Source organism: Calonectris borealis, chromosome 1, assembly GCF_964195595.1.
Source record: "Calonectris borealis chromosome 1, bCalBor7.hap1.2, whole genome shotgun sequence".
NCBI lineage: Eukaryota > Metazoa > Chordata > Aves > Procellariiformes > Procellariidae > Calonectris > Calonectris borealis.
In genome coordinates, this window is record NC_134312.1 from 2,776,923 (window position 1) to 2,789,969 (window position 13,047).

General features: G+C 41.7%; 1 protein-coding gene across 16 annotated transcripts in view; it reads right to left on the reverse strand.

Annotated features, from left to right (window-relative positions):
* EXOC4 (exocyst complex component 4) overlaps positions 1 to 12,629 on the reverse strand; it is a 404,931-nt gene extending 392,302 nt beyond the window's left edge. For all 16 annotated transcript variants that reach the window (XM_075142390.1, XM_075142380.1, XM_075142401.1 and 13 more), the window contains exon 1: positions 12,517 to 12,629. In XM_075142390.1, the coding sequence (XP_074998491.1) occupies positions 12,517 to 12,602 (86 nt within the window). In that variant the 5' untranslated portion in view covers positions 12,603 to 12,629. The remainder of the gene's footprint in view (positions 1 to 12,516) is intronic.
* Between the last annotated feature and the right edge of the window lie 418 nt (positions 12,630 to 13,047).

The following is a 13,047-nucleotide window of genomic DNA, read 5'->3' on the forward strand; positions in this document are numbered from 1 at the left end:
GAAAATGCTACAGACTATAGCTACTGTTTACCATAGTAAATACATACAGTGCTTTGAAAATGCAACACATTAAGTAGGGATAAAAGAAACTTTTCTTTAAGAACCAAAGTAATTAATCTGGTCCCAGCAAGAACTAACACCAGAAGACTCCACACACTATATAAGAAGTTATTCTCACACTATAGACTTAGTGTTGGCCATTTCTTTGTGTTTGACAAATCAAAGTTTTTCATCCAAGATCCGCAGGTGCCCAGACTGCAGAACTACCACACAATCTCATCTCCTCTGTAAATTTACTCCTACAGTGTGATGCATTAATCTGGGGAGGAAGAAAAAAAAAAAAAAAGGCGAACTCTCCAGCATTCAAACAAAGCAAGAAAAACAACAGGCAGATGATGTAAAAGGACAGAAAACAAGCCATAATTTCTTCACAAGCTAATAAATTTCTTTCATTGTTGTGAACTGAAAGAACATGATGTTTACTAAGCCATCCAACAGCAGAAGAAAACAAACACCATTGTAGTACACATCATGTGGCACAACAGATAACTACAGGAGTACAGAAATGCTAGAGAGAGATGATCAGTGCAAAACTATGAAGCAATTCACCTCCCTTTGTAACATGCTATTTTTGAGCTTCAAATACACTCCAGCCCCAGAACAGGATTTAACATCACAGTTCCCAGCACCACAGAAACGACATCACACACAGATTAATCTTTATTCTGCGTAACACCCATGTTCCCACAAATGTGCACAGCTTATTCGCACCAACAAACTACTACAAAATAAGCTTTGAAGCGAATGAAACGCACAACAGACTTCTTTGCTCAGTCCCCATATCAACAAGCTTAGCGCAAACTGAGAATAGCCACAAGGGCAGTTACCAAGAAATGGTTTTTCTGGGGCATCCTGTGACGCTCAGTAGGAAAAGCCTTTGCAAAGCCAGCGACAGGCATCATTGCAGGTACTTTAGGCAGCCGCACTGCCAAAGAGCTCAGGCTGGCGATACGTACTCTGAACCAAAGCTTCAAGGGGACTGAGTATTTTGTTCACATACGGAGACATGTACAGCAAATGCGGAAAAATTTGGGTTCCTAAAGAAATCCACTCATCTTCCTCTCAAAGGGATGCATGAATGAATGAGTCTTTTCCATCTGCATTTTCAAATGTATTTTCCTGCTTGACAGTAAAGATTTAGTTTTAGATATGCCATCCTGCTAGTGTACTTCAGTCTGAAGCATCAGAGAAGCAACTTTGCTTTATTTTCCTCTCTCTTTTCTCTACAAGGGTCAATAATAAAAACAGGTCAGTCAGAGACAAATCCATGAATTCCTCAGCTCCAAATGCCCACAGTCCAATCCCATTTTGTTCTGCAGTGTGCTGAATGCTCTTATAGCACACACAAGTTCTCTGTCTTCTGAACCTGAATTCAGGGTGCGATCCACACCACTCCTGCTTCATCTCATACCCTGTCACTGCATTTCCTCCACTAGAGTGTTTTTTCTACCAAACCCTGTATTTAGTTGCCTCCCTACCCCCGTATTCTGCACTGTGGCAAAAAGAAGTTAACATTAAACCTTAAGACCACCCATTTACAGGCACCAACTCCAACAGCTCCAGCAGGAATCAGATTTGACACTCAACAAGAATTTCTGTTTACACTGACAAGTCTTGTATTTCCCCACACGGTCTGTATTATCAAGGGCTTTAGTTTTCCAGGGCAGATGAATAATTTCTTTTGCCAGCCCACTGTTGGCATTTTATTGGGCAGGTAGGAAGCTAAGAGAATTAGATTAAGTGTCAATTTTAAGAGAAAACTGTTAACGTTAATGAATAATAAATGTTTCAGTTCTGCAAATTTGCTTTTTCTGATGCCTCCAGCTAGGTTGGGTGGATAACTGCCTGCCTATCTTACCTACCCTAAGGCTAGCCCTGTTGAATATGATTACTGCTAAGCTATGGATAGTAAATGGAATCTTAATTATCAATTTCTTGACTAGAGAATTTGTTTCACAGGAAGAACATTGTAATAACAGTATGTGGGCATTATGCTTCTGTGGACTTTTTTATTAAACAAAAGTGAAAGAATAGATACTGCGTGCAAAACGCAAATACGCGGTTTAGAAAATTAATGCTAAGTTAGCACCTGCAACACGCTAGACAATTCTTACAGGAGAGGAGTGTTGAAGTCCCTGCTGCTTTTGACCGTTGCTGTAGGTGTTCAGCATCTGTGTGTCCCTGTAGAGCCCCTCTTCCTCTGCTCCTCAATATCAGAGCAGGCATATGCAACTATTTGTGGTTAAAGGCAGAAAAAGAGTATTACATGATGCACAGGTGCAGCTTGGAAATCCAGGAAGAATCTGCCATTACTTCTGGATCAGGTTTCTTTACGCATGCAATTCACTTGCCTTCACTCAGTGTTGCTTATTGAAATGAAAACACTCATTAAAGACAGTGGGAAACACCAACAAAAAAAAGGCAAGCCAATCAAATCTAAATATTTCTCATCTGATCAGGAAAATGAACATTTTAGTGAAGTGTAATTGAACGAAGCACTGAATCACTGGGGGGGGTCAGAGCTCCAATTTTAACAGCAATCCATAGCAAACTTTCTGCCACCTGTTTCTACTATGCTGTGCACCGTATCACGCACCCTGTTAAGCCTCCCAGTTCCTAGCTATGATAATACAGAGAGCGTGTGGTATCAACTGCACACAACACAGCTTGGCTTAAAGATGGTCTTGGTGAAAGCTAAGGCTACGTTTAGAAGTGTGGCCAACTTACAGGACTCACTTATGTTGTAACCTTCTTCTCCAGTAAAAACAAGGCCAGAAATCTGTTCAATAGAAGAAGCTTCTTGAGTACACACTGCAGTCTTGGGCAAAATTCAAAGTTTAAGGGATGCACTATGATCCATCCCTTCCCAAGAAATCGGGCGAGGTTTTCCATGTCTTACAGTTTGGATAACAGTTAAACAACAATTCTTAGCGACCGTCTTTGAAATCTGCAGATGAAGAGTGCTGGGTAGGTGCTACATATCAATATCACAAAAACTCTCCTGAATACATTTCACAACTTATCATATATACTTGCATCACTCCGGACAATAAAATTAATAGTACAGCACTAAGATTATCAAAAATACCCTTCAAGAAGGAAAATGAGAGAAGAGAGGATGTATTTATTTATTTATTCTCCATTTTACACCATACCAAGGACATAAAACACAAACCAGAATACAACAAGCCTCTGTAAGGTACAGGAAAAATCTAAGCAAGGCCTTAGCCAACACAGACAATTTTTGACCAACAAAATATTTGTGGAGTTAAATGAAGAAAGCAGTTGCTAGAAGCAACAAATAATCATTTAAGCAGAGCACTGTGGATGTCTAGAAAGACCAGTCTCCTCTCTGCAGGAAATAGCTGCAATGTGCCAAGGAGACTTCAGTATTAAAAAGGGGAAAAAAAAGCAGAGTAAAAAGAAACCCATTAGAATCTAGTTACTTTTCATAAGGCACCTCTTGCTGATGACCGTGGCCACACACCAATTACAGTATTTGCTTTCTCATTTCGCTTTAAACCGTTGTGATCATTACTAGACATTTATAGTGCACCCGAAGGCAATCACGCAGCCACCCCATCGAGAGGCACCGCTCCAACGCACAGACCGACAGCGCAAGCTCTTTGTGGCAGGAAATCTAATAGACAAGAAACAACAACAGGTGAATAAAAGATAAGAGGTCAGGATGCAAGGGAAAGGGAACAAAATAACTGAGATGAGAGAGAGCATCTGTCTGCATCTCAGCTGCCCAGCAGACGCAACCGTAACCGGACAGTTACTCAGACACTGTCACAGGAACTGCAGCAGTGTGTCTGAAGTGCAAGTTGTTGGGAGGATCAAGTGTTGACTTCAGAGATGCATGGAAGATGCATATAAGTTCTCTGCAAGAAGCAATACTATATGATAAAATGCATTAATTTGTTAGTACCTTTTCCTCCCCAAAAAGCTGTAGAGGGAAACAGAATGTTAGACAACGGGTCTGATCTTGATAATTTCAAGGGCTGGGCCTTATAGTGAAAGTGTCAAGCAACACCTAAGATCAAACATGCATTTTGAAAATGTTTATTGAAGACACCTTACTAGTATTTAAGCCTCCGAGTCAATCAGAATAAAATGTGTAAGTGAGGAAACAATAAAATCTGATCCTTTCTGAAAATCAGGGTTTGGTTGGTTGGTTTTTTTTCTCTAAAACAAATCCTGTACGGGAAAAGAGCCTGTCTAGAGCAGTTCAGCAGGTTTTCTTCCTCCCGACTGCTGTGCCACGGTCTGTGTGCCAGCCTGCAAGACCTTTCAAGTGGCTTAGTTTCAACAGGGCACAACAAAAAAGTTTTGTAAAGCACCCTAGGACAAGAACAACTGTACTTCAGCAGACTGTCTATACCGCTTTACCAATTTCCAGAGGTTCATTAAACTAAATGGACTTATTTGAATTTTATAATTGAAAACTGTTGTCTTAAAGACAAGTCCCAAATGGAGAGATCTACAGCTTCCAGCACTATTTAACCTCAAAGCATGTAATCTGATAATACATGTTTTGAAACCTCCGCAGAGTGTCATTGAAACTACTGTAAAAAGTTGGTTCCTTATGAAACAAAGCCAGCCAGAAGGAAAAAAAAAAAAATCCAAAAGGTATTTAACAATTTAACTTAGTAGCAACATGCTGAATGCCTTCTCATTATTTTCACAGGTTGATTGTTCCTATGAAATTCTGAATTTGAGGAAATGAATCAAAATGTTCAGGAGACAAACTACACCCTTCATGGAGACAAGGGAGGCGCTGAAAAGAAGGTCGTCAAAAATTGCACCATACAAGTCAATAGACTTGGAAAACAGGGTATCACTGTAAACTGCCTATAAAATCATAAAGGATCTTCCCCTTAAAAAAAAAAAAAGTTAAATCCTGAGGCCTGCACGCTCCAGCCTCATCAAGGGGAATACAAGGTACCCAGCCTCCAGACAACTAGATCTCCATTGTGCAAACAAAGAAATAACTCACTCCTTCACTACAAGAAATGGCAGAACCGAGTCTCTTCAAAGTGCTGTTAAACATACAAAGTAAACAGAGCATTATAAAACATTTTCCTCCTCTACTTACATTCCATTAATCTTTCATGCTGCTTACACAGTTGGTTAGAACATTTTCAACAGAAGTTGATAATCTTTTTATCATTGTGGACTTGCAGATTTATGCATGATAGCTGCAGTGAAAAGGCTGAGCAGCCTACAGCCATGTAAATAAGTATCATCAGGGAATTCTTTATTTTGCTAAATTAACCAACCCTTAATCAAATTTCGCCACACCCATACAAATGATGCAGGTATAGCTAATGATCATCTCATTTCTGAAACAAAGACGGGACTGCAGTCATTTAGGATGACGACTTCAACAGAAGAAGTCACACTCCTTCAGATGTCTCCAACAACCGTACATTAAGATGAAACAACAATCCCGCACACAGGCAAAACCCTAACGACACCAGCTGCACATCATTTTCAATCTTGGAAAAGGGATGCAGGCAGCAGACAGACCCGTGAGATGCCAGTTACGCTGCCAGGCGCCAGCAGAGCGACTCAGTTACCCTTCCGCTGTGTGAGAACCTGTCCAGGACTATCTCCATGTACAGGAGACCACAGGTACCAACTCTCTACCTTTTTTTGTAATTAACTTTAGATCCAAAAAGCCAACACAGCTATTACATGAATTACCACATTCCCGGGAGAAAACCAAAGTCCTAAGGATCAGTAATTTCAAATCTGCAAGAGCAGAGGCTGGACAACGCTACTCAGACATGCCACCTGGATGAGTAAAAGATTACTAGTATTGAGGGAGCCATTGGCCACCTTGTGCTATGAACCCATCCTTGAAATCACACCGCATCAGAACAGCGGCCCTGCATGAGTCAGCAAGAGGCTTTGGAAAATTCAGTATTAACCTGAAGGTTTTCAATACTGCACTGGAATGAAGAGCTGTTGGAGGCAATGTCTTTGAAAGAGTTGAAGCCACAGAACTTCTAATCATTTATTAACAAAACCTACTATTTCCGCTTCTTGGTTTTGTAAGGGTAGGCTAAACTCCAACTCTGCACAGTGCATTGTCTATAGCTAAAATAAGAGCTGAAAAATAAAGTACCTTGAGCTTTTAACAAGGCAGGGTCATACATATTGTCCTTTTGCATGTGGTTGTGTATTCACATATGCACCCTCACCTATTGTTGCTATGAAATGTAACCAGGTATCTGTATCAAGCTACAACCCAACACTTGCCAAATATGCATACATTTTATACAAGTGCCTCAAGATCATTTCAGGAAAATGTATAGTTTAAAACCATACTGTGCCATATACAATTTATTCTCGATGAATTTCTGAGCCACTTGTCTTGTAGAAGAACTGCTACCTTTATAACTTTGGAAAATACCATTAGCAATAAAAGTGGTTTTAAGAGACCATTACAGTATATACAGATCAGAATAACTAGGCTTTATTTCTTGTAGCAGCTATTTCCCAAATGTAACAGCGAGGGCAACAGCTATACATCTGTCTTTCTCACTCTACATCACAAACAGGGATATCAGTTCTATTGCTTTAGACAGAAAGAGAAGACCAAATGCCAGGTCATTAGTAAGAATCCATTTAACAAAGTTCACATAAACGTAATGAACATAATGGCCAAAGAGCATTAAAAAGAAAAAGAATTCCACTTGTGAAAAATAAAATATGTTTAAGGTTTTTTGCACGTAATTTCAACTTCTGCAGACATGAAAGTAGGAAATGCACTACATGTTGCCTCACTTTTAGTTCTCCTTGACATCTGTCATATGTGTTTGCCTGTGTGAAAGCTTAGCACAAAGATTTCAATAAGGTCTCATGGAGTCACTGCTAAAGTTTGTTTTCTCCCAATTAAAGCAGCTATTAAAGGCCAGTTTTAAAAAAATAGCAACCTTTAATTGGAAAAAAAAAGGCCTAACAATAAATAAAAGGCAGACACATTCACCAATTAAAAATCTGACAAGATCTCTCAAAAAAAAAAGCATTTGCTAAATGCCAGGTTGCTTGTTTCAGAGTACAAAAGCTGCTTCAACCAGCTACCAACAAAACAAAAGGTTAAGAAAAATCTATATACACACACGTGTTTATCCTCTGAAAGATAAAAAAACTGTTCCCCAAGTTGACCTCCAGCAGATGAGCATAATTTTCTCCATTCTCTGCACTATTTTTTAAAAAGACATTGCCAAAGCCCATGTGATCAGCATTAGACTTCTACAACAAAAGCTCCTGGTCTCCAGTGACAACATTTTGACCTTACAAAGTACCTTTTATTCAAGGAACTTGAAGGATCCTTCTCATACGTGAAGGAATTAGCACAGTGTAAGCGCTGCGCTTTTGACCATCCAGCAGAAGCATGGGGACAGAAGCTATAAAGCCCTGATAGCAAATATTCTACTCTAGAAGTCACAATCCCAGGAACTGTGTCTTCTTACAGCAAATAATGGTCATTTCTTCTCAGCAATGTGAGGAAAAGGGCAAATTGAAGATACTCTCATATCCCCTAAAGGCAGAGGGAAAAGAAGGAAGGCTCCCTTGAGCCACAACAAAGGTGAGGATTTTAATAGCAGACTTGGCAAACATTCATTAAGCTTCCCAACCACTCTTTACTTCTAAAAGATTTATTGTTATGAATATACCTACCCTCCAAAACCTCTATTTCTCCTTTAGAATAAACAAGAGGGAAACTGTGCCCAAGAACTCAGTGTAACCCAGCAGCAGCACTGCTGAGGGTATGAGCACAGTACCTCGTAACCCAGCTCCCCTGGTAGCTCCTGCCTCTTTTCGAATGGATCAGTCCTGTCCTGGGGCAGTGCTGCACATCGTTCACTCCTCCCGACAGCGTTCCTACAGGCAGGACAGACAAGGCACTGGGTACCACTCCATCCACCGAAGAGGGTTTTTTAATATCCCAGGAGGGCTGGTGCCCTCGTACTCCTGTAACGCTGGGCAGGAAACACAGCTGCAGCATAACACTATAAAACATCCCACCTGTGGGCTGCAAGACAGGTTTTACATTGGTAAACAATCTGAACTGCTGTTCATAGACATGTACAGGTTTTGGAACCAATGAGATACCACAAGGATCCCAAGAGGAGACCCGAGTTGGGTTGTTTGCTATGTGGACACGGCCAGTCAGCTCGAGTCGGAGCTACGGGGCAGCACGGGCACCAGACATCTGCACCACGTGGCTTGGGAGCCAGAATTCACCCCTGTTGTGGTTTAACCCAGCCAGCCAAACAGCCGCTCCCCTTCCCCCCGCAGTGGGACGGGGGAGACAATCGGGGAAAAAAAAAAAAAGTAAAATTTGTGGATTGAGATAAAGACAGTTTAATAGAACAGAAAAGGAAGGGAAAATTATAATAATAATAATAACAACAACAATAATGATAGAAGATACAAAATGAGCAATGCACAATGTAATTGCTCACCACCCGCCGAGCAATGCCCTAACAGCAATCGCTACTTCCTGGACCACGCCTCTTATTTATATGCTGAGCGTGACGTCATATGGTATGGAATACCCCATTGGCCAGTTGGGTCAGCTGTCCTGGCTGTGCTCCCTCCCAGCTTCTTGTGCACCTGACAGAGCACGGGAAGCTGAAAAGTCCTTGACTGTGTAAGCACTACTTAGCAACAACTGAAAACATCAGTGTGTTATCAACATTCTCCTCATACTAAACCCAAAACACAGCACTAGGAAGAAATTTAACCCTATCCCAGCCAAAACCAGGACAACCCCTGTGAGCCAGGCGACCTTAGCAGGGTTACTGTCACCCAACAGATCCTGGTTCAGCTCGAACACCAGGATTTTATTTTCAGTTTTGCACTCTAACTACTGAGCAGCACATTGCCTGCTCAGGAAACAACTTCCAAATTAGTCCGTACTTGAGGCTGCCTTTATTCTCTATTCTTGGCAATGACCAGAAAATCAAGGTGAATTCAATCAGTACATGAATCCTCCTACAGGAAACAACTCCCAAAGAACAATGTGTTCCCCAACACCACAGGAAAAACTGACACTTCACAGGGCCAGAAAAGAGATCAAAAGTGGGATGGACTTTCCTGTTGGGTCTTCCTTCATCTCAAGAGTTTTCTGCATTCAGAGCTGCTGAAAAGCAACACCGTAGAGACTAGGAACGACCCAAAATTTCCAAACTATACCAAGACAGCGATGAATAACACTGATCAAACCTACACCGCTACACTGACATTTATGCAGTTAACTTCCCTGAAGCAGCAGCACCCGGATTTTAGACCAGAGCCCCAGCTCCCATAAAATACCATTTCTCACTTGATTTCAGTGCTGTTATAATACATTGAACTTTGTCAAGGATCTGGCCCCAAATACTCTCCCTGAAAGTGAGACACTTATTCTCCTGGGAAGTCCAGTGAAGTAAGTACAAGAATTCCTACATCTAGTATCAGAGGAAAGTAAATTATTCAGTCTCCTGCAACAGAGAGCTACTGAACTTGAGTAAACATCAAAAATTATCCCTTCATTAATAAAATCATTTATATTTATAAAAGGCCTTTCAGCTTCACATTTCAAAGCATTTTATAGACAATCACACTAAATAGATTTTGCAGACCTAAACAATGTTTCTTTCTGAAAGACATAACCGTCTTTGCTATAACCAAGTAAAATATCATAATACTTGAAAAAGCTCTTCTGGTTTTGTTTGTTTACAGTAGAAGAATGTAGCCAAAGTTTTGCTACTTTTCATACACTGTCTCCTTTTATGGGTCCTTCACACAGCAACAAGAGAGAAATAAATAGTCTTCTAAATAAACAGGGAAATGCAAGTGTAAAACCACAAGGACTGGCAGAAGACTCTATACATAAATGTTTTGGAAATAAAGCTATCAAGAAAAGAAAATTTTGCTACATTTCAAACCAAGAGCCTACTGTTAAGATTTGTAATATTTTTCTGAAGCTGAGTAAAGTTATAAAAAAGATACATTTAACCCACCCACGTCTAAGTTTGTTTGCAATGGTATTTTATGAGTATACAAAACAGCAAAAAATATCACTTGTTGCTTAGCACGTTCATCCTCACCTGAGCTACTATACAAAAACAACATCCAGAAGAAAGTGATTTAAATTCCTTTCCATGCCATTTGCTTTTTGTACTTGGCTAACCCTAAGAAATGTGAATATTATTAACACAACACTTTTTTCTTCCTTTGCAATCAGTTCTACTTTCAGGTTTTCATGGTCTGGCTCAGCATGACACTTCGAGCTCTGCAAAGAATCTCTACATCCAAACCAAGTTCTAATTAAATTCTGGAGGTTTAGTTATCAGGCTGTTCTACTGAATAATTTTAATTTCATAAAGTCGATAACCTCAATGTTGTGTCTAAACACTGGACCTAAACTAGCCAAGGTATCAATGTCTGTAAGCCAAACATTATTAGACAAACATGATTTCTTATTTGGGGAACACAGTAACATGAGCTCACCCTCATTTTGTATTATAAATGAAATAACAAGTCCAGATCTATTAAAATAGAGATACAAAAGGAGGCCCTTAAAATATTCTTGGAAATTACAGGAAAACATGGGGGGGGAAAAAAAAAAGGACAATTACTACAGGAAGTGCTGCAGCAATCAATGCACGTGTATTATTCATTCTTCCACTGTCTACGAATTACTGCATTTTCTATAAATAAAGATCGTCTAGCTACAACTTACTCTGTTTGCCTCTCCAACTTATTCAAACTTGAAGCTGATAAAGAAACACTACACACAACACACTTCAAATCCACACTATTTATCCTTGTCCCAAATATAAGGTATAAGTGCCCAGTAAAAACTCAAAATCCAGGTGAGAAGCCCGATATCTTCAGGTTTTCACAACTAAGCATGTATTTATTATACAAACAGTCCATGCAAACTCATGAACAATTGCATCCATGAGTATGTGTAGGCCTGGATATAAAATTTGCAGGAACACCACCCATCTTAATAGTCACATATTTGGGTATTAGCTTCCCATCCCTTTCTATTTCAACATTTGTTATATACAAAATAAAAAGTCATCAAAGTACACTACTACCGCTGTCATACCTCATGTTTATATGAGGTCATACCAATGTATACTTTTCTCCATCTGCATACATATATACATATAACTCCAACCTAAACAAGTCTGGGTTTATAACAGTTTTTCTTATAAAACTGATGAATCACATATACTTGGAATCGAAAAGTCAGGCACCGCAATCTGTGTTAAGCATCACCTTTCCTTCATTGTTCAGTGTGATTCTTTGCTACCTATTACCTTACAATTCAGAAACTTAAGCCACAACCCCAAAAAGGCTAAGCAGTTCTGTGAACCAGCTGCTTTTTTTGGAGTCACCATCTACATCAAGTTTTGCAAGATGTGAAAGACCAGTTTTCAGAATAATGAAAAAGAACAGAATTTTGTCCTAAACGTTATCATTCATAGAGGATTTTAAAATCATAACATGTCCTAGATACAGAACAACTGCTACAAGAACTTCTCCAAAGTAATAGAATTACTATAGTTTCTGGCAAAGATATTGAAGTAGGAACCAAAGTTTGAAAGTTCATTACAACTCACAATATCACACCAGTATGACTGCTTGCTGCCCACATCCACTTTAAAGGGTGTGCATAAAAGCTTCAGCGTAGGAAATCAGCTGCCAACCCACTGGTTATAAGCAGCATAGAAGAGATTTACAAGGAGCTGAAGAAGGCACAGAGAGAAACCAGTGAGGTGAATTCAGATCCTTGCTTGGCTCCAAGCATATCACAGAATCATCCTCTAGCAGAGAAGATGAGAGTGCAGGAATAAGGGCAGACAAAAATCAATAGTCTAAACATGTCTAGACGCAACTGCTTTTTTTTCATCCCCTACAAGATGGTTAGACTCAGAACAAGTAGCACTTTTCCCACTACCGCATCCTGAAACAGGATGGAGTCTGCACACAGGGCTTCCTAGTCCTACAGCTTTTCCACCCAGCCGTATTTTACTCAGTGCTGCTGTGTGTTTGTGGATGGGGGTCAACTGTGGACTCTACAGCAGTAAGAAGATGGTGCCTTGACCCTCCCTATATGGCATAAAACTAGTGCTAACTGCAGGGCTTACTCCTCTGACCCCAGAATACAGCAGAGTAAGGGGAACACAAGGGGGTGAGCCGGGCAGGGCAGGAGGATGGCGGGAAACCCCTCAGGAGAAGGCCTGCTCCAGCACTGAGGCCTCCCCATCGCTGTCAGGGCCCAGGAAGGACCCGAGGCTCTGGAGGCCCGGCCCGGGGAGGCCCCCACAGCACAGCAGGGCCCGCACACACCCCTGGGTCACCCCCAGGGGCCCACGCAGCGCCCAGGAGCGGCGTGCGGGCGGGACGGGAGGCTGCGGAGCGGGGCCGCGCCGCCCCTACCTGATCACAGAGATGAGCAGCCCCGAGGGGTCCTTGCTCTTGCTCATGGTGCTCCGGTAGCGTCCCGCCGCCTCGCCCGCCGCCATCTTGCACCCCCCCTCACACACAGGCCAGCCACCCGTACTGGTGCGGCGCAGCCAATGAGAAGAGAGGAGGCGGGCATCTGAGTGTCTGTGACCCAATAGAAGGCGAAGGGGGCGGGACCCGCGGCATCAGGTCGGTGTGCAGCGTGCGGCGGCGCCGCGGGGCCCTCTGGGAGTTGTAGTTTTTATGGCGGTGGCCCCGGCCTGCTGCAGTCTCGGCCTGGAGTTGACAGAAATTGATTAACGGATCAAGAAATTACCGACCTCCCCAACGTCATCGTTCGCTCTGGAAGCTGCAGAAAACGGGGTGGGAGCGTAAGGGACCAAAGCCACCCACGCAGAGCCTGGCCACGTCCGCCTCACGGCGCCTGACGTGCTGCCAGGCCTTCGCCAGAGTGAACGGCGAGGGGTTGGAACGTTTATAGGGTTTAAAATGAACAAAATGCGC